Below are 22,664 nucleotides of genomic sequence, written 5' to 3'. Positions count from 1 at the left end.
TAGCAGAAAATACACACACCAACAGTGGGTGTGAGCATATGGTGGGAACCACCACACTGATTGGATCTAAGGCCTGCTCTACAGGAGGGAAATCATGCCTGGTACTGTGAACAGGGTTAGAAGCAGGGCTGAGGATGTCACTGGTACTAGTAGGTAACCTGCCTCTACTGTTTTGCTAAATAATCATGTAGTCCAACTGCCTTCTAAGCATGTTTACACCCATAGTTGGTGCTGCTCTCAGCTTTGGTTGGGCATCTCTGCAGACTCACAATTTTGTCAAAGTACCTGGTGAGGGACTGAGTTCCCAGGCATAAATGGCATCTCTCATTACACGTGTGCCCTCCACTCTCCACCCAGGACTCAGAGAGCATTGAGGAGGATGGAGCAGAAGGATGGTAAGAGCCAGGGACAAGGGGGAATGCTGTAAAATGTTACTTTCTGGAAACAACACAGCCATGTGCACATGCTCACGCTGCTGTCCTTACCTGCATAGTCAAAACTCTAGCCTGGATTGTAGAGGGACTCTTAAGGCCCACCCCATCTCAGAAGCTACTGGCAATTAAGGGCTGCTTTAGAAGAGAGAGTTTTTGGAGGTTTGTTCATTAAGAGTAGCACTAATCGGACTCAGTGTCTTATTTGATAAATGCTCACATCTCATAGAAGGGAATCTACTACCACTATTTTTATAAACCAGCCGATTTCTAATTGCATTCTCATTATTCTTATGCAGCTCACTGATGAGAAATAAAGTCTCTATTTGCAGCACATCGAAAGCATTACAGGAAGTTACAACTGGTCACAGCATGTAGAACAACTGAATTTGGGGCACTCAACACCACTTGATTCATGCGCTTGGGGAACATGGCTTCAGAGAAGACTGTAAAAGCTAGAGGACCTGGACATCCACGGTAGTTGGTGTGTCTGACTGTGACAGGGAGCTGTGCCATGACATAAGATCTGACAGTGCTCACTGGCCTGCCAGTGTGGATGGGGGAGTTTCAGGAGCCATAACCCTAGATGAAGAACTAAAGGCGATTGGTCAGTGTTCTCCAGGAATAAGCCCCGCATTTGTTAGCCAATTACAAGTGGTCAGCCTTAAAAACAGGTAGCTGAGTGACACTAATGGACTGGGTGGTATGTGTGATAGCAACTTATTATAACAATTATTATTTAATTCATCATAACAATAATAGTTAAAGAAAAGGCCACAACTTTGAGCGGAAGCAAGCTGAACATTGAGAGTAAAGAGGAGAGGGAAGAAGAGAATGGTATAAAAATAATACTCAATATATAAAAATCTAAAAAGAACCTTGTAAGAATCATTAAGTACTATTAACATAGAACTTAATCACAGCAAAAGCAAACACATAGATACACAAATGCACTTTCATAGTCTAAACCATATTCCAACAATACTTACATGACAATAATATTAGCTGTGCTTGAATGCTCCTTTAATAATTCATTTAACCTGATCTGTCGATATGTCTGAAATGAAAAATGACAGAATCACTCCTAAAGACTCTGCAATTAGAACTGTGAACAGTGTAAGGCAGATTATAACCTACTGTACAGTGTGTGCGTCCATGTAGCTGTGGGCTACATCTTTTGCACTACCAAAGAAGAAGGAGGGAGACAAAGAGAAAAAAGAAAAAGAGGAGGGGGGAAGAAGAGGAGGAGGAAGAGGAGGAAGCAGCAGCATGGTTTGTAAAACAGCAAAAACAAAAATAAATTTTGTATAATAAAATAACATTTATTGGATGCTGCTTTATTCATATATTAAATGACCTTAATAGGCATTTAATTTACATAACTATATTAAGTCACAGCGGCAGTAATTCTATTGAATTCTATGTAAGATTAATGAAAAGGACACAGAAGTGAAGAATACCTTAGTCTTATAAAGCTCAAGCTCATTATCTGTGATTCGCCAAGGCTCATCTTCCTTCATCTTATCTGCAATGTCCTGCTCTTTATCATCTTCGTGAAGCCTGTACTGCTCGATCATGTCATCAAAAGCAACAATACTTTAAAGAATAGAAAGAAGACCAACAAGCTTACTTTGAATTATGTAACAAGAACATCTTAAATAGTAAATAATAACTTGTAACAATCCTTATAATTTAGGTAAAAAGCAGTAATTACCAATTTCTCATACTAAGCAGATTTAGCTCTTGCCTATGTCAGCCCCTCAACCTAAAACAGTGTTGTTAGCCAAAATGACTCATCTGATTGATACCTCAAATACAACTCTGCTCAAATAGCAAATCATTTCCAAATCAAGGAAAACATAATTCTTATCCCAGCTCTGTAATTTATTCAACATATACCTAATTACAATTATATCTAATAAAATATGCATAACAGCCTCTTTGCACCATTTTCTAAGGAAGACAATTCCAGGAGTAGAAACTGAATAAAAGACTCTTGACAACAACGGTTATAGGGGAATGCTCAGATTTTCACAGAAGTAAACAATGGAAGCGATCGTATGAAAAGCTGCAATCAAATGCTTTCACTGACAGTGGGCAGGAAATATCAGAAACTTAAGCCTATCTGGAACTTCTGTGGCACTAACAATTTTCAGAAAGCATGTAAAGAAGTGAAATCCCCTCTGAAAACTAAGAATTCCTAAATGCTTGTTTCGGTAACACTGGCAAGCCCATTACCATGTGGTTTCAAGGTAACTCCAGGCAGAGAAAAAGCGCAGGTAACCATTTCAAGTCAAATTATCTGCATCCCACAGGCCACTGGAACTGGAAACGTATAGAGAATAATTTACCCAGCAACTTACTGTTCTTTTTTTGGTTTGGTGTTGATATCTCCTAGGACCATGATATCAGAGAAGTCTATTCGGAATTTACTCAGTAAAGTAGCCATCCTATGGCAAGAAGAACAGAATCAAACATGGAAAGGAAGTTCACAAGCATCCTCACTCCCTACATATGTGGTAAGAGGGCTTAAAGGGAAAGTCTATCAGCTACTGCACAAATTTCCTGAATTAGCTCATACTCTCTATTAAAAAAAAGGAAACACTGAAATTGCCCAAGTGGAGTTGACTATAGTCCATCTTCCTGCTTATTGTACATGGTGGTTAATCTTCACTGCATTTGGAATCACTTAGGTGACATACATTTGGCTGTGTCACTAAGTAAATTTCCAGAAAAACTGGAAAGCAGCGGCACTTCTGTTTCCTGGCTGTAGACACAATCTGACCAACTGCTGCATATACAGCCAGCATGCCTTTTTACCACGATGGACTACTGTACCCTCGAAGTGTGAGCCATCACAAGCCCTCCCTTTTCTCAAGGTATGGCACCTCATAATAATGAGTAAGTAACTAATATAGCATCTAATCATGAGTGAGCAAAGAAGGCTGTCCATAATGAAACAGGACAGCTAGCTTGATGAATTTTAGTTGAAGCATACTGGAAACATATATTTAATTAACAAGAAAGCCTCTTTTAAGTTATTTTGGGTTATTACTTATTAGATTTATCTTAAAATATCTTAAAGCCCAAATAAAACCTTCAAAGCCATGTTTAAGATTCGGTTCATAAAAGAGAAGAAGCTGATGGTATTGTCTTTGATGATGGTCAGGGAATGTACACCAAGCCTGACATTTGGTAAATAAATGTCTGGGTCAGAAGTCACACAACACTAGTGGTAACAATAGTAAGCTGCGGCATCCAAGAAAAGCAATCAACAAAACAAGACCCTATGTTTAATAAAAAGCTTTAAAAAGGAAAGTATGACAAGTATTTCCTCCACAATTCAGTGTTGAAGTGAAAATACCTAACTGAACTCTAGTATATCTTAACTACTGTCTGCTAAGTGTTATAGAGCCTCCAAGACTGAAATTGAAGAAAAGTGATGAGTGGTCTCAACTACTAGTAAATTCAGGAAAGAAATGCGCTGGAGAGGAAAGGGGGAGATACACTCACGCCCACTGCTGAGAACTGAGCTGGGTTCAAAACAATGAAGCACTTTGTTGTGCAGCAGTTTCTTCCCACCTTGATACGCTCTGTCTTGCAGAGAAGACAAGTGTTACCTTAAGTAGGAAGGTAACCCAAAAGAGCTTCAGGAAGTTCCTGAAACTGACAATATTCACTGGGTGCCACTCTTCCAGAGGAGGCAATAAAGCTGCTGAAAGTCACCCGCAGACAAGCCAAGCTGCAAAGACGACGCTGGACCAGAGGACCAACTGTCTGGAAGTAGAAAGCAGCTAAGCTGCCAGGATGAGGTTTAGAGCTGAGTTCCTTACAAAGGGCACAAACAAAGCCTGCTGACTGCCTACAGGCTGTGCAGTGTGCTCTAGGCTTCACAGCCTCTGTGAGCTGTCACCCATGCTAGCGTGGGCTTTGGCAATGTCGCTGTCTTTGAATCACTTCTGCTCCTGCAAGTAACCCTCACCTATACTCCTGTAGGTAACCCCAATAAAACTCATTGGTTCACCAAATTGGATCTGGTACTGTCTGTGTGGTCATGTAATAGGATCCCTGAGTGAGTAGACGTGAGTGCGTGTTGCATTTTCCCAGGAAAAGTCTTCTTGCACAACACATTTACATAGATGAATGAAGCAAATCAGGAGATATATACACAAGAGATTAAAACAGGTCAACCAAAATGCCTGAAATGCCCAAAATGAGAAGAGTATGAAGAACGTATTTCGAGTGAGGACAAGATGGAAAAAGAGGAGACAGACTGTCAGAAACCCCCACTGCCATGCTGCAGCACTCACATTGTCTAGAAGCAGTTACAGAATTGTGGGAAGATCAGTTAAAACTCTCAGACTTTCTACATGAAACTGGGAGCAATGAGCGCAATACCCTGTGGGAACAAGGTCAGGAGAGAAGCACCAGAAACAAGACTCATGGCAGTGCAGACTGACATGCAGATGAAACAGGACACTGAACTCTTGGCATCTCCAAGTCCACATAATTTACCCATATATAAAAAGGCAATTTCCATGCACTTTCTCTCAAAAGATTAAAGATCTGCTTCTAACATCTGACAGAGCAGGTATTAGTAAAGACTTTCTAAACTGCCAATGTGTTAAAATATAACATGTAAGGAAAAGTATGTATTTATATCTTAAACACGGAGGTTAAATTAAAGAGAATGATGTTCTATTTAATGAGACTTTTGCAGTATGGCTAATACTTCAGGGCCCGTGTAGTCTTTATTTTATCAAATCTCTATCGTGATAGGGCTATTTGATTAAAATTCTCCAAATTAAAACAAACTTACGCTCTCCGGTCATGGTCTATTCTGTTTATTTTTCCACCAATGAATACGCGGATCTTACAATCTTTCCACTTTTTCTTGGTAGTCAGAAGATAGGGTATCAACAATGTCAAACCTGAATTATAAAAATACAGTAAGTTCTTTTTTAAATGCTAATTAATACTGCAAACATAAGAATTAGTTTGTACTTGGTCTCAAAAAGCTACAGTTCAAAGTAAAATTCTTTTTCTGTCTTCCCTTGACAAGTCTGTCAGGGAGGGAGGTCCAAAAGTTGAGGTCCAGTCCAAGAACTTTATGTAAGCAATCAAATCAGAGGGTGGCCTAGGCAGTCAGAAAATTAGCTGCATATAGAAAGGGAAAGGAAATGAATACAGCCTAGTATGAGCAAGTTTCACACTAAAATGAGAAAGAGGAAAAAAGAAAAGGTAGATTAGAATTGGCTTTAAAGCTCTGTATAGTACATATATTTTCTCAGCTTTGTCCACTGACGGAGCCTGGTAACAAAGCATTCTCCAAGAAGCCACAAGCATACTGCTTCTTCTAAATACTACTCTTCATTAAAGGAACCAGAGTTCTTAGATAAAAAGTTCTTTCTGGGCTGGTGAGATGGCTCAGCAGGTAAGAGCACCAACTGCTCTTCCGAAGGTCATGAGTTCAAATCCCAGCAACCACATGGTGGCTCACAACCATCCGTAATGAGATCTGATACCCTCTTCTGGTGGTCTGAAGACAGCTACAGTGCACTCATTTATAATAATAAATAAATCTTTTTAAAAAAAAATCCCTGTATCCTCCCTTCCTTTAAAAAAAACAAAAAACAAAACAAAACTTCTTTCCTTCTTTCCACGACAAGGAAGGGATAAGCCTAGTATACCATTATATTTCAGGAGGGAACTCCCAAAGTGCATACCTTTTGACAAATGAACACATTAAGTCAGCCTAGGGAAGCCAGGGGAGATCCTGCTGGCTAGATGTGGACAATTTGAAAACCAAACAAATGATGACAACACATTATATCCTTTTTGATAAAGTAAAAATCAAGGACTTAAAATGAAGAGACAAGCTCTTCGTTAAAATGAATGCCAGCCAGTTATGAGGAAGAATTGATGGGAGTGAAAATGTATCACCCAGAGCCACAAGAGTTGATTCAAAAATGTGAATGGGAAGAATGGCTTACTTGTAGAACCTCCAAGAAGCCCTACCACCACATCTGTAATCATAAAGAGGGTAAAGCAACTTTTCAGGGGATAAGCCTGAAAAAATACACTTTACTCAACATGACACTCTTGGCGAAACATAGAAAGAAATGCACAGTACCACTTCTGTGCAAGTCCTGCCACAGACTCACAACCTGAAACTGACTGTGACCAATCTAGTGAATAAAATGGTACAGTCATAAAGTCCAACGAAGAGCTAAAGCATCTGCTACATGAAGGATCCTGAAGAGACAAAATTGTCACACGGATTCTTATGCTGTTTGAGAATGCTAGTAAAACCTGAATGGTGTGAACACATGAAGAATGTATGCCATTTCTTAACACTATTCTTATGCTTTCAGTAATTCTTCATAAAATAAACACATTAATGGCCTTACCTCCATCATCAAAAAGCCACCAGACATCTATAGTGTTCTTCCCTTGCTTTTTCTGAAACTGTGTGCTAGCTTCAAGAAGCTTTTGGTCGGCTACATTTAAAGGTGCAATGGGGCCTTTGGATTCTGAAGGAGTAAGCAAAAACTTATGACATAAGGGAAGTAAATGTTAAATCTCTTTCACCATATTCCCAAAATTTCATAGCATTTGAAAATTCAGATATTGATATGCAGATAGCTGTATATGGCTTCCAACATAAGCCTGAAGGAGCTCATAACAGATAATTTGAGTACAAAAAAGTTCCTTTTGTTTTACAATAGGCAAACTCATCCAAGTTATCCTCATGTCTAGAGTTTGGGTGACTATGCAGGAATCCTAAATACCGGACACTGACTAACAAAGCTCATGTTTTGTAAAGTTACTTTAGGCTAACAGGCCAGGCTGTACACTTGTGTTCTTTAATATATCTTTTAGTATCTGGCATCTCAATGACTTAAAAATTATTACATAAAAGCTGTATTAGCAAGATGATTGGAGAAATACCAATCACTCTTACATATCAGGGAAATGTGTTCATTTATCATCTGTCCCCTCAATATGGGATGCCCAATTTTAAAGCCATATAACTACATCTTTCTCTGAGTAACAGAAAGATGGTGGGAACTCCTTGGAAAGGATACAAACTTGCTGCATGTCTGAAAGAAGTTCCCAGTTACATTTCTAGGAATTAAAAAAAAAAATCAGCATTGACTCTGTGAGCAAGCAAATGACTATTATGAAACTCCAGTAGCACAATTTTAAAAACAGAAATTCACAGAAGGAACTCTGGTCATTTCCCAGAAGTTCATCATTCACTTTTCATGCTGCCAGGATGTAAGCAAACAGGACAAATGATTCTGATGATGAATATGGCTACCAAACCACACTGCTCCATAACTCTCACCTCTCTCTCCTTCTCATAAAATTCATGTACGCTGACATGACTGTATCTCCCAATCGCAGCATGACTGTGAGAAATATCGCAATTTTTGAAACAAAAAATATATTAGTATCAAAATTGAGAATTTGGCTGGGTACAACTGGTGGTGGAGAATGCAAGTGACACTGTGCAGAAACCTCCTCCAGTGTCTGCGGATCCTCTCAACCATGCAGTTTAATTAAGAAAAACCAGAAACAAAACCCTGCCTTTCGAGGTCTGAGTATTTCAGAAACACTATGACGGTTCAAAAGATTGTGAAATAACAGCTTGTCCCAGTGAGATTTAATGCTTTAGTTGGAACAAAATTAATTTTGCTAATCTGCATTTAATAGATAACTGTAATATCACCTCACCATGGAAATTAAAACTAAATTAAAGTAAAAGGAAAATAACGGGGTTGGAATTAAAGAGTTAACAATATGAAAGGGAATAAAATAAAATGATGAACAATGCCTGCCTTTTTTCAACAGTGGCTGAGTTGGAGTCTTGCCATCCTCTTCCTCATCTAGATTATGTTTAAAAAACACAAAATATGAAGTTAATTGCCTGTATAATTATAAGTTTGGAAATGCAAATAGAGCACATTATAAACAAGACAGTGCGAAGCAACAGCCCATGAGAAATGATTAAGACTGAAAATTAGTTACTTTTTTATACTGGGTGTTTAATATTTTAAAAACATATTTTCTATATACCACACAGAGTGAATGATTAACACCCACCCTGAAATTTTATTTCAGCAAAATTATCCAAAAAAGCCAGCAGATTTTGTAAACTTTAAGCTTTCATACTTGAAATTAGTTGACAATGTCAAACTCCAGTGTGTACAATTGAAGCATGACTTTGAGCTGTTATCTCTGTAGATAACGGATAGCCTTAAACACACCACTATGTCACTACACAAGACTGGCACCTGGTATTTGTACAGTCAATCTGTACTTGGAATACTAGGGAATTAATTAGAGATAGAAGTCTTGTATGTAAATGTCAATTTATAAAGGAGTCATTTTCTTCAAATTAAGTTCATGTACATATGCATGTATGCATACATTTACCAATTTATGTTTAAATATTCATCAATTTGTTTTTTAGGGTAAGCAGTTTTCCTAACTCCTTTTCCCCCTGAATATAATTTTTTGTTGTTGTTAAGGCAAGCAAAACTCAAGACTTACAAAAGAAAGAATATTCTGCAGTTGGATCCTGAGTAAGAATCCCTGGCTTCCAATGGTATCACATACACTTTCCTAGTTATAAGCCAGAGCTGGTTAGTCAATTCCTTGCTTTCTCATTGGAAGAAAACATACCTACCTCTTAAGGCTGTAAAATTTCAGGCACTGATTAAATGAGATTAGGACTGGCACAAGCCAAGCAATTACAGGGTATTCTTGTGTGTGTGTGTCCTTGTATATTATATGCCTCAGTATGGAAAACAGATAAAACTAAATACTGTGCCTATGTTCCAAATACTGAAGAGTTTTTACATAGTATCCACTCTTCTTATATATGCTGATTTTGAGAATTTGTCAAATAGAAAACAGAAAGTCAAGCTATATAACAATTTTTATGTATGTTATAGAAAAATAACTAAGCTATAAATATCACTGTTATAAAGAAGATATTAAATATAGTGATGGGTAGTTTATAGTCATTTAAAAGAGTTTAAATGTCAAAGACACAGTGGCATTTAATTATCTATATTACTTATTTATGTGGTTGGATGAAAGTCAGAGGATAACTTGTAGGGGTCAATTCTCTCCTTCCACTCTGAGGGTCCCCAGAGAGCAAATTCAAGTAAGTCATAAGACTTAGCGGCATTTTTCCAAGTGGGCCTTCTTAACCACTCCCAAAATGACTCTTTAAATTGGGGAAATTCATCTAAATTTTTACAGCAGAGTAGAAAATGTACTAACCTAGCTTCCTATTGTTTAAAAATATGAAGTTGTAGTATACATTCATAAGTTGATGCACATGTTAATATCTACCTAGATGTGATGCAGGGTAGCTTCTAGAAAAGAATTAGTATGACTGCATACATTGATTCCTCCTAAACTATACAGAAAGGGTCTGTCTCAGGCAGGAAAATGGAGAAGGATAAAAAATATACATATAAATTAAATACAAAAAAGGAACAGAAAAAGCTTATGAAATATAGATAATACAGAAAAGAAAACTAAAGATGCCACAAACAGAGAGGAAATGTGTACAGGCTGCACTTCTACTCTACACTAGGCAAGTTACACAGGAAAGAAAAGAATAAAAAGCAACATTAATGCTTTCAAATAATCTAAGAGATTATTTGCACAGAGACATGGTTTGTCCAAGGCTATTAATTTCATGAAAAGGACAGCAGTCATCTTAGAGGATCAAAAGCACACTATGGCTTGATGATTTACAGTGCAGATTTCTTTCTTGTTGCGTATCAGCTGGAACAGGACAGATGGAGATACGAGAGTGAGGGTGGGAGAGTAAGATTTGGAAGTCATTCCTCTTCCTTACAGCACGATACACAGTTTGAGATGAAATTATCTATAAGCCTCATGAAACAGAATGTGTTCTTTACACTTTAAAACAAAAATACTTAAAGCAAACAACTAAAGCTCATGTTAGTAACTGATTAATTGGCATGACTTTTTTTTTTTTTACTTATTTAAGGCAAGCAAATAGTTTAAAATTTCTACTCATTTTGTAGTCAGTTTTGCAGCCCAAATTTTACCTGGCCAACTAGAAACAAACAATCCTAGCTTAAGAAAAGAGAGTTTGTCCTACATATTATACATGAAAGCCAATCACCACCATATTAAAATATAACTGTTAATAAAATCTTGTTTGAATGAAACTTACCTTTCTGTGTAATGGGTTTTTCACCAGATGATTTACAAGTGTCTTGATCTGACTTTTTACTGTAGTCCACGTTTACTACCACATCCTTGGTACCAGGTGATTTTTCTTGTGAAGATAATAATTCTTCTATAGGTATGAAAGTATTTAAAACAATATCAAAATCATGGTTTAATAATTAAAAGGTAACCAGTATTCCTTGTGATGACTGATTTAAGAAACACCTATAATGTACTCTCAAAAGGAGTTATAATACAAAAAAAATGTAGATGTGACAAATGTTCACATGGACATAGAGGACATTGCCCTAGGAAACTATTCTACCACTACAAAGTCAATGTCTGAGGTATAAACTTTCATAATAAATGCAGGGGAGGGACCAATTCTTCTCAAAGCATTTTTAGACTTTGGTAAATAATAAATATTTAACTTTTACTGTAAAATAAAGAAAAATATGATATGAAATTGATAATCTGTCCATAATTCCCACCATTGATGGCGAGAAACAATAGAAGCTACAGGAGTCAGAAGCCAGCATTAAACTAAGGGTTATGAGGGTTTAACTCTTTACTGTTCATGACAAGCCTATGAGGGATGTCATTGGGTATTGACAGACCAGTCACCAAGGCTGCCCCGGGCTGACACTGTGGCAATGGCTGGACAGTTAGAAACATCCACACTGGCCCAACACCACATCTCAGTGATGGACAAGGCTTTCAAAAAAGGACTTAATGACTATAAATGGATAAAGTTTTTTTTTTTTTCTTTTTCTCTGAGACAGGATTTTTCTGTGTAATAGCCCTGGCTATCCTGGACTTGATTTGTAGCCGGGACAGAGATCCGCCTGCCTCCCGAGTCCTGGGATTAAAGGCCTGTGCCACCATACCTGGTAGAATATAGTTTTTAAACATTTCAGTCACATTCAATTCCAAACAAATGACAGAACTGAACAGTATGTTATTTTTTGAGGGAAAGGGATCACCACTTCTAACCCTGCAGTGTTAATGGTAAGAATCACGATTTCTCAACAGTCATTTTATAAGACTTCAAGAGAGGGTTCGCCAGGTTCATTTACAGCAAGCCAAGCTTGTTTGTTTCATAGAGACCTCAAAATGTTTCTTCAAAGTTGCAGACTACTCTTCGAGTATAAGGCTAAGGGGTTTAAATGCATGAACAAATTATGAAAGTTTATGTTTCTTATCTAAACGCAGCTAATCTGATGATTTCATTAACTAAATGATAAGAGAAAATGGTAGGTATCCAACTTTTTTAAAATAAGTAAAATTCTTTGAAGGACATGGAAATTCCCATTTTCATGAAGTTGGTAAGAAAATTATATCTTAAATCATGTGTTAACCTTCATTTTAAAATACTTTAAAGATTATACATTGTGTTTTTAATACTTTTACAGTCTAGTATTAAATATTAGTTACACTCTCCATTAATAATAATGGAGAATAAAGCTATCACACGAGCTGTACAAAGCGAAGACACAGACACGGTTGGCTTCCAAGCACACCTGATCCTAAGACGATGAGCATGTGACATGAAGATGGTGTCTATGAAAGTGGGTGAAGAACTTACAACAATTAGGCAAAACTTTCTCATACTTTGGATCTGCCAGAGCCTGACTAATACAGTTGCTGATTGATGTATGCAGCCAAACATCGGACTGAGTGCAGAGACCCCAATGGAGAAGTTAAGTTAGGGCAAGGACTGAAGGAGCTGAAGGGGTTTGCAGCTCCATTGGAAGAACAACAATATCAACCAACCACACCTCCCAAAGTTTCTAGGGACTAAACCACCAACCAAGAGTACACATGGGGGGAACCCATGGCTTCAGATGGATATGTAGCAGAGGATGGCCTTGTCTGGCATCACTGGGAGGAGAGGCCCTTGGTCCTGTGGAGGCTTGATGCCCCAGTGTAGGGGAACGCTAAGGTGCTGAGGAAGGAGTGCGTGGGCAGGTGGGGGAGCACCCTTATAGAGGCAGGGGGGGGGGGAAGAAAAAGGGGGTTTGTGAAGGCGAAACTGGGAAGGGGTTTAACATTTGAAATGTAAATAAATAAAATAACCAATAAAAAAATGAAAAATAAATCTTATGCTAAGGAGTACTTACCTTGTCCTTGGAGGTGTGATATATCCAGTCCTTCCTTTAGGCGGATAACCACAACTCCAAACTGTATGTCAAAAGCATCACTATAATGGAGAGAAGAATCACAATAACTTTATGTTTTATATAAAAGGGAATCACAGCTCTCTAAAATGACTTTCAGCTCTAAATGTCTGTTCTCTTTCATATGTTCTGAAAATCAGTCAGTGAGAAATGAATCATGTTAGGTCCTAATCTCATACCTTTCTTCTGTAGCACCCTTGGAAACTATGTAAGTGTGCATTAGAATGACGTGCCACGCGGTGCTCTGGTCAGGAACCTATATATACATGACCCCACATGCCATGTAGCCTAGGTATGGTCTAGTTTTCTGTAACTACTCTCAACAAAACCAACCGACAACTTAGTTCCTATAGAGCAGGCCCACCATATAAACTATGGTGGCCTACTCACGCAGCAGCTTTTTAGTTTCCATAAAGGAGGCCCACCATAAACTATGGTGGCTGACTCACGCAGCAGCTTTTTAGTTCCCATAATGCAGACCCACCATAAACTATGGTGGCTGAATCACGCAGCAGCTTTTTAGAGTAGGGACAAGCTTGTTTGCTTGTTTGTTTCAGTCTCTGCATCAATCCTGTTGTGCCGCTCTCCTTACACTCCGCCTACCTCTGCTTTCACAGGGACCCCTGAGCCTTGAGGGGAGGGGTTTGATAGTCTAACCTTCAGGGCTAAGTGTTCCAAAGTCTCTGTCTTAGCATGCTGTCCAGTTATGAGGCTCTGTGTTCATTACCATGTACTAAAAGAAGACTCTTCTCTAATGAAAACTGAGCGCTGTAGAGCAATGACATTAGGAGTCATTTCACTGTTCTTTCTTTCTTTTTATTAGATATTTTATTTACATGTAAATTTCTCCTTTCCCAGTTTCCCCTCGAAAAAACAAAGAAACAAACAAAAACAACAAAAACAAACCCCTGTTGCCTCCCCCCTCCCCATGCCTGCCACCCCACCCTCTCCCACTTATTGGCCCTGGCATTCCCCTACACTGGGGCACAGAACCTTCACAGGGCCGAGGTCCTCTCCTCCTATTGATGATCGAATAATAGTACACTTTCACCTAGGGCCAGGACTTATCCAGTCTCATGTTTTCAACCATGAGCCAGGGCATGCCTCATGACTAGTATTGACTAGCTGATACAAAATGAATTCTGTGTTTTCTGTGCACTATTTTTCAGGTTGAGGTGTTTTTGTTTATTTGGTTTTCTTTTCATTGTTTTTCTTTCTTTCTCTTTCTTTTCTTTATTTTTTTTTTTGAAAAAAGAGGGAATGTCTTTCTTTTTTGAGAGAGTTAGGGTTACTTCGCTGTGATGAAATACCATGACCAAGGCAACTTGGGGGAAAGGGAGGTTTATTTTAGCTTATACTTCCAGGTGACAATCCATCACTGAAGAAAGTCAAGTGAAAACTCAAACAGGGCAGGAACCCTTGAGGCAGGAGCTGATGCAGAGGCCATGCATGGAGGGGGTGCTGTTTACTGGATTGTTCCCCTTGGATTGCTCAGCCTGCTTTTTTTTTTTTTGAAAGTTTATTGATTTTTTTGGATGTACATATTCACAAATGTACATATTGATAGGGTATCTTTTGTCATAATTTATAAAATATTATAATAAAAATGAGTATTATAAAAGTTGTTTGATATAAAACAATCAATTTAACAGTCTTATATAGATGCTCGTCTATAGCAATAGTGAAAATACATTTTTCTCAATATAAATTTTAAATAACTCCAAACATACTAACTGTATACTTCAAAATAATACATCACTACTAGTATTTTCTTAAATGAACATAAATATATAAAGTCTTTTTGTTTAAGTCCACCAACCCAGGTATGGTACTACCTACAATGAGCTGGACCTTCCCACATCAATGCCCTACACTCTAGTGTATAGCCTAATCTTGTGAAGGCATTTTCTTAACTGAGGGTCCCTCCTCCTCTCAGATGACTTTAGCTACTGTCAAGTTGACATAAAATCCAACATGAATGAAGCTGGGTGAGAAGGGAGGAAAGAAGACTTGGGAAGAATTGGAGGAGGTTTAAGAATATGATCAAAATATACTATATGAAAAAAAATTTTAATTAAAAATAAACTTTTTAAAGGTGTTGCAAGAATTTAGATACAGCAAAATCTTGAAGGCCTCTCAAAGCCCACACTTTGAAAAACAAAAACTGGTGCTCAAGAGTGGGCTCAGCTATTATGGACAATTGCTGTTCTTACAAACAAAAAATAAAGAATGTATAAAAAATCTGTTAATAAAATCTGTCCAGCCGGGCGGTGGTGGCACACACCTTTAATCCCAGCACTTGGGAGGCAGAGGCAGGTGGATTTGAGTTCGAGGCCAGCCTGGTCTACAGAGTGAGTTCCAGGATAGCCAGGGCTATACAGAGAAACCCTGTCTCGAAAAACAAAAAAAAGAAAAAAAAACAAAAACAAAAACAAAAAACAAAAACCACTTAGACATTTTTGCTATAAATTATAGAAAATTATTTCTGATTTCAGATCTTACATATTGCTAATAAAAACATATAAAGTATACCTCAATTAGGCAAATATTTAACTGAAGGAAATAATTAGAGGATATTTATGACAAAGACTGAATGGTATCATTTTTCTAAGGCTGAGTGAGTCAGGAGAATATCAAATTCAAGGTGAGAATGGGCTACTGATCAAGTTCAAGAGGAGCCTGGGCAAATGAAAGACTTTCTCAAAATAAAAAAACTTTCACAATGACTGGGTGTGGTAATTCAACAGCTGGGTGGTGAGGACAGACAGATCAAAAACTGATGAAAGAAAGCGAAACGGCTTAGGTGGTTTTGCAAGAGGAGGATACAGCCCTCAACAGCTCACTGATACAGTACATAGTTAGGCATGCGCAAAGCCCTTTGGTTCAATTTCCAGTCACACACACACACACACACACACACACACACACACACACACACACACACACACACAGAGTACATAGTTAGGCATGTGCAAAGCCCTTTGCTTCAATTTCCAGTAACACACACCAGTAAGAGCCATGCTCAGTAGATACAGGCACTTGCTGCCAAACCTGACAACCCTATTTTATTCCCTGGGACTCACACAGTACAAGAAGAGAAATGATTCCTGTAAGTTGCCCTCAGGCTTCCACAGTTGTACCAAGGCATGCCCATTCATATTTAATAACATTAACAACAAAACCACTAATGTCTAATGGCTTTAAAAACTAGAGAGCATTTTTACATATTGTCTATAAGTGACTGAAAAGTGCACAACATAACGCAGTAATGTTTTCTAAAAACATTCAGACAGGCCCCTTCCAGGGTTATTATGATCAACTACAATTAATGCAGTTGGTGTAGATAAACCATTCCACGATGCCGCTTCTCTGTCTTCTAGGATAATTGGTCTACCTCACTGCTCTTGAGCCTTGATGAAACAGTACGGCACAACACAGCACAGCTCACAGACTTCGATAGCTCGTGATTTAATCTTTATTTCTACTGTCTTCCTTTTCTGAGTTACCATGTATACAACATGCAGAATACAGAACTAGGTACTACAAGAAGATTCTCCTTATCAAATGACCACAGGGCACAAAGTCCACAAAATCACCTAACAATTCAAGGACTCTTGCTTGTCACCTATTGCATGACCTCTGATCATTTCCTGAAAGACTTTTCAAATAAGATATTAAAAAAAAATCTGTAAACATAACAAGAACTCTAATAGAGAGAACTCCAGTGAGTTACGAGTAAAACTGGCATCTGAATTCCATATTAAAACCACTTTGCTAAAGACAAGATTTTCTCCCTGGTGCTTATTTTTTTAAGCAAACAAATAATATTGCCTGATGATATGGCACAATGAGAATTCTCAATGCAAAAATTTACTGAGCAAATCCTAGAATACTAGGAAAAAGTACTTTTCAAATTTTAACAACTCTATCTGGCAAAACCCAAGAAACTCTATTATTAAAGAATTCAGTTCTACAAAAGCATTGTTAAGATTAAATGTATACACAAAAGTCTATGAACCAGAGAGGCAAAGTAACCAAAGAATAAAAAGAACGCACTAGACAAGCTGTAAGAAGGAAGTTAAAGTGATGTGAACAAGCTAAGCTGCATGATAAACACCGCTGAGGAAATCAGAACTGTAAGCTCAGAACATTTCAAGTGGAAAAGACAAACAAGTATGTGTAGCTGCAAAGAATGAAAATAACTCAAGGGATGAACCAGAGACCAGGAGCAGAATTAGCTAAGTAGGAACAAAATCAAATCTTTGCAGCTTCTCAGTGTAGGCCATAATAAACACCTTACAAAGCAATATCCTGCCATCTAACTCTGCTCAGTCACAGCATAGGAACAAGTATTGTGGTTACAGAGAAAGCAGGGTCTATACACACCACTGCTGTATAGTTCACATCTAATGTATCTGTGAAATTCAGCTGTTAGGAAAAATAAAATTATGAAATTCACAAATAAATCGATGGAGCTGGAAACACTCAACCCGAATAAGGCAACAAAATCCAGGAGATAAACATGGTACATGCCATCCCACTTCTGATGCTACCTTTAAATATTCAGATATATGTTCTATTTGTAATATGTTAGAAGTCAGGAATTTATTAAGAGGGCATTGGGCAGGAGTGGCCTTCAAGAGTGGGGAAACAGCACAGTAGTATAAAATATGATAGGGGAATAATGGAATAAGATGGGTTAAACTGGGGTGGAAGATGGGAAGCAAGGTAGAGGAGGGAATTGGGGAGGAATAACTATGGTTAAAGGCATTATTGAAAAAAATCATTTGGAAACCTACTGTTGTAGAAGCTTCATAAAATAGACAGATATACATATAAAAATGGTATAATTTAATGGGGGGGACAATATCCCAACTAGATACCCCATTCTAATGAATAATCCTGGTACCAAGAATGGGGTTACCATTTTTTGAGCTGTTAGCCAATGGGGTCCTCCAAGTATTACAGGCTAAACTTCAGAACTTGATGCTAAAAGCCTATTGCTAAAATACCACATACTTGAATCACAGTTCATGGAGACATCAGGCTGGTATTCACCTGCAAGCTTTTCATCATTACTGGCCAGTATTCATGGTGCTGGAAGGAAGGTTCTATGCACACTGCTAAAGGAGGAAGGTAAGCCTCAAGCTCATCCAGCTATGAAGCTTGCAAGCTACACCAGTGACTGGCCTGACAAGATAATGTCCACTGTGCAAGAGTGACAAAATACTATGGGAGCAACCAACCACTTTCTGGTGGGATATGAGTCAAGACTTAAAACGTAAGACCTTTAAGGTCTTGTCTATGAGAACGAACCCATAATTGACACTATTAAAAGGACCAAAGAACCTATGGTTCGATAGGACATAGGCTCCAAGAGAGGGCCCATACTAGTTTGTTTAATGGACAGAGTATTGACTATTAACACTATTTCTAATGTCTTAAAGGCTGCACCCATAGACCAGAGCATCTTCTTTCCTAAATCAGAATCCTCTCCTTGCAGTAGATGCCAATTAAGAGACCCTAACCAATGAATGTGCAAAAAACAAAAGACTGGACTGCTTAGTTCTAAGTTGAACATTCACATCATCCCCTTCACCCCAAGGCTCAATCTTTGCAAAGAGAGGGCAAAGGATCGTTAGTTAAAGGCGTCGGACAGCTTCAAGGAAACACTTTTTCAAGGGTAAAGGATCGTTAGAGTTAAAGGCGTTGGTTGAAAAGCTTCAAGGAAACACTTTTCCAAGACCCAACAGCACAGATGCACTAAGAATTCATAGTGATTAGGACAACATACACAAGCTACAGCCAGACAAAATTCCAAGACAGAGGTCTTGGCAATGGCTGGGAGAGTGAGTCAGGTTTTTTTTAATGTTGCCTCTGGTAGACTGAACACACTAATTGGGGGAAAAAACTGGAGTCAATAGGAAAAGGGGGAAAATTTAGTAATCTCCAAATTAGGAGGGAAAGGCTAGTAGAAAGGAAAGAGTTGAGAAGAATGAATATGTTCCAAATACACTGAAATCAAAGAATTAATAAAGATATAATGAAAAAGGAAAGGGTAACAAACTATTTTATACATACAGAAGCAGTTTTGTAGATTTATTTATACCTGTACATTTACTTAAGTATTTGTACATATTTGTCTATGCTTTGTGTAAAAAAGAGAGATCAGTTTTTTGTTAGTAGATTCTCATTTTAAAACCTAGACAGTTCATGGGTTCGTTCATTTTTCTGCACCTATTAAGAAAAGACTATAGAAGGACCCATGGCTCCAGCCACACATGTAGCAAAGGATTGCCTTATCCGGCATCAATGGGAGGAGACGCCCTTGGTCCTGTGAAGGCTCCATCCCCAAAGTAGGGGAATGCCAGAGAAAGAAGGAGGGAGTAGATGGGTAGGTGGGGGAGTTCCCTCACAGAAGCAGAGCGGCGGGATACAGAATAAGGGGTTTGAGGAGGGGAAGCCAGGAAGGGGGGTAATATTTGAAATGTAAATAAATCAAATAGCCAATAAAAAAAAAGACTACATAAAGATAGTTGAAAAAAATTAGTGAATTTTAGAAACAGCATTTTTTTCTACCAAGTACATAATAATTTAGAACATACTTACTGAAATAAGTTTATATACATATCCACATCCCTCATATCTGCTTGTAACCAATCTTTCTTAAATCCGAGGACAAGCGTATTTGGTTTCATACGACCAAGTCCAGCAGCCTAAAATATATAAACACAACTTCAAATACAGACTATTTAACAAAATAATTTTTAAAAGATTTTTATATTGACAGTTTTTCTTATAAATTACAATGTGAAATTAACCTGTATTATTCATACTACACACAAAAATAGATGTTACTATGAAACTCTTGAAATCATCTACATTCATTTTTATATCTTAATGACAAAAAGAAATTTGTACTTTTGCTAACCAAAATAACATTTAATTTAAACAAACAGTGTATTCACCTCCACGATGTATTTTAATAACAGCCACTAAGGTCTAGATGTAAGTCTACTGTCTGGAGTTCTGAATTCTACCAGCAGGAAACTGAGTTCTTTTAATCATGCAAATATTCCTTCTGAAATCCCTTTGGTTCCCTCCCATAATAGTTTAACGTATTTTTCAATCTCACCAAAAGCTGCAATGCCAGCAAGCATGGTGGTGCCTGCCTATAATCCCAACACTCAGGAGGCAGAGACAGGACTGTCATCCATGAGTTTGAAGCCAGACTGGTGTACATATAGTGAATGTTGTGGGCTATACATTACAGAAACATATAGGAAGAGCCTGTCTTAAAAAAACATATTAATGCAGACACACATACACAAACTAAAGAGCTGTCATTCAACGTGACTAACAGTTGTCCCAAAGTCCACTAACACCTCTTTCCTATGCGTGACTGCATTAACTGGGCTTGGGGAGTTAAAAGCACTTGAGAAACTGTGATAGGGGCTGAGGAGACAGCTGGGTCAGAAAGTGATAGTACTGAAGCATCAAGACCTTATTCCAACCCTCAGAACCCTTGTAAAAATACCTATGGTGGGCAGTAGAGGCAGGCATTTCTCTGGGTCTCACAGGCCAGCAGGCTACACAAACTGGCAAGTTCCAGGAGAAGAGTGGAAGGCTCTGTCTCCAAACAACAAGAGCAGACGGTGAGTGATAATATCCACAAATGGAGGAGACTGGCCTCCGGCCTACCTACAAGTCCACACACTTAAGTGAGCCGTAGCTTAACACTGAAAGTGGTATTCATCGTGTCCACAGTACATGCCCAGTAATCATCGCCCCAGTCAGAAATTCTACAACTGCTTCTCATGCTTTCCCTTATGCACCTTTTGACAGTTAATATAATTCTCTCTGGTCACTTCATGAATGAAATCACACAACTTTGGTGCTTAGCTTTCTGCATTTACAAGGCTGTCTTCTAGGTTAATGTGAAAATTAGTATAACTTAACTCTTTTTTTTTGTTTTTGTTTTTTTGAGACAGGGTTTCTCTGTATAGCCCTAGCTGTCCTGGAACTCAGTCTGTAGACCAGGCTGGCCTCGAACTCAGAAATCCACCTGCCTCTACTTCCCAAGTGCTAAGATTAAAGGTGTGCACCACCACTGCCCAGTCTTAATTCCTTTCTACACACAAATACTATTATGCATACATGTCACACTTTGCTTTATTTGATGATGGGCAATTCAACTGTTTCTAGTTCATACCTTTGTACCTATTGTGCATGATGGTGTAGTGAAATATCTCCATTAAAAAAAAAATACCTGCCACCACCAACCAAAGAGTGCACCATGGTGGGACTCATGGCTCCAGCTGCATTAGGTAGCAGAGGATGGCCTAATCCGTCAATGGGAGGAGAGGCCCTTGGTCCTATGAAGGCTCTATGCACCAGTGGAATGACAGGGGCAGGATGCAGGAGTGGGTGGGTGGATGGATTGGTGAGCAGGGGGAGCGGGAAGGGGATAGGGAGTTTTCAGAGGGGAAATCAGGAAAGGGAATAACATTTGAAATGTAAATTAAAAAAATCTAATGAAATAATAATAACAAATATCTAATCTGCCTCAGTTCCTTCAGTTTTGTAAATGCCAAGGGATGCAGCACTAAGGTCACCTCAAGTTTACCTTTCTGAGAAGCAATCAACCTAATTTTTAAAATGTCTAACTCATTATATATTCACAATCAGAAAAGCACAAGCTCTCACTTTCCTACAATCTCAATGACACTTTATATTTTTAAAATGATACTATCCTATCTATCCTATCTCATTGTGGTTTTGGTTTACAATGCCTTTATAATTAATGATGAACATCTATTTATACATGTACTGATGATAACATATTTTCTTTATCTAACTCTTAAGAACTTTCAAATTCTCTTGTTTTTGCTATTTTTAGATTTTTGTTGTTGGTTTGTCTGTTTGTTTTACATATTATAGATATCAAACCCTGCGGTTTGAATGAGAATGGCCTCCATAAGCTCATATATACCAAGGCTTGTCCTCCGTTGGTGAACTGTTTGGGAAGGATTAGGAAGCACAGCTTTGTTGAAGTGTGTCACTGCGGGTAGGGTGGGCTTCAAGGTTTCAAAGGCCACATTAGGCCCAGTTAGCTCTTTCTCTGCTTTATGCTGAGTCAGGATAAAAGTTCTCAGTTACTGCCACGTCTCCAGGCCTGCCTGCTTCCATGCTCACTGTCATGATCGTCATTGGACTCATTAGCTGAACCCACAATAAACTGCTTCTTCTGTAAGTTCCCTTGGTCATGGTGTCTCAAGTGTTACTAAGTTACTTTGCTACTAAAATCAAACTCTATCAAACGGAGATATTATCCATGGAAGTGGTCTTCCCATTCCTTACAATGTCTTCTGCAGGAAACATCTGAACTCTGGAAATGTCCAATTGATTTCTCTTTCAAGCTTCATCCTTCTGATGTCATAACTGAGTCCACTGCCAGGTCCAAGGTCACGAAGATTTAAGCTCTGTTTTCTTTATGTTTTATGATTTTAGCTCACATTTATGTTGGAGATACACTTGGAGTTGATTTTGTCTATGCTTTAAGTGTAATCTTTAAATCATTTTTTTTTTGCAAAACATTAAAAAGTCAACTATTTATCAAAGGTCTGGCCTGTGCTACTGCCCTAAGCATTTGGGATAATTAAGTAACAATAAGTAAAGCTATCCTACAAGCTTACATTCGTCTTACATTTGTTCTCATGCACAAATATCTTTCTTTAGGAGATTAAGATTTTGCTCAGTATTTAAAACATCCTTCCCTTAAAGGGATAATAATGACTAAATCACCACCTTCTAAAAGTAATGCTATCTGCTG

The 22,664-nt window shown here is 38.2% G+C and overlaps 1 protein-coding gene across 1 annotated transcript in view; it reads right to left on the bottom strand.

The window, feature by feature from the left end:
* Slc12a2 (solute carrier family 12 member 2) overlaps nt 1-22,664 on the bottom strand; it is a 72,844-nt gene that overhangs the window by 4,147 nt on the left and 46,033 nt on the right. The window contains exons 18-26 of the mRNA XM_031365737.1: nt 19,442-19,548; nt 12,776-12,855; nt 10,660-10,785; nt 8,276-8,323; nt 6,842-6,964; nt 5,251-5,362; nt 2,795-2,881; nt 1,892-2,027; nt 1,421-1,488 (exon numbers count right to left, since the gene is read on the bottom strand). Coding sequence (XP_031221597.1) covers nt 1,421-1,488; nt 1,892-2,027; nt 2,795-2,881; nt 5,251-5,362; nt 6,842-6,964; nt 8,276-8,323; nt 10,660-10,785; nt 12,776-12,855; nt 19,442-19,548 — 887 coding nt within the window. The remainder of the gene's footprint in view (nt 1-1,420; nt 1,489-1,891; nt 2,028-2,794; nt 2,882-5,250; nt 5,363-6,841; nt 6,965-8,275; nt 8,324-10,659; nt 10,786-12,775; nt 12,856-19,441; nt 19,549-22,664) is intronic.

The sequence above is a fragment of the Mastomys coucha genome, unplaced genomic scaffold (genome assembly GCF_008632895.1).
Source record: "Mastomys coucha isolate ucsf_1 unplaced genomic scaffold, UCSF_Mcou_1 pScaffold13, whole genome shotgun sequence".
NCBI classification, from domain to species: Eukaryota; Metazoa; Chordata; class Mammalia; order Rodentia; family Muridae; genus Mastomys; species Mastomys coucha.
This window is presented reverse-complemented; position numbering and strand designations above follow the sequence as displayed.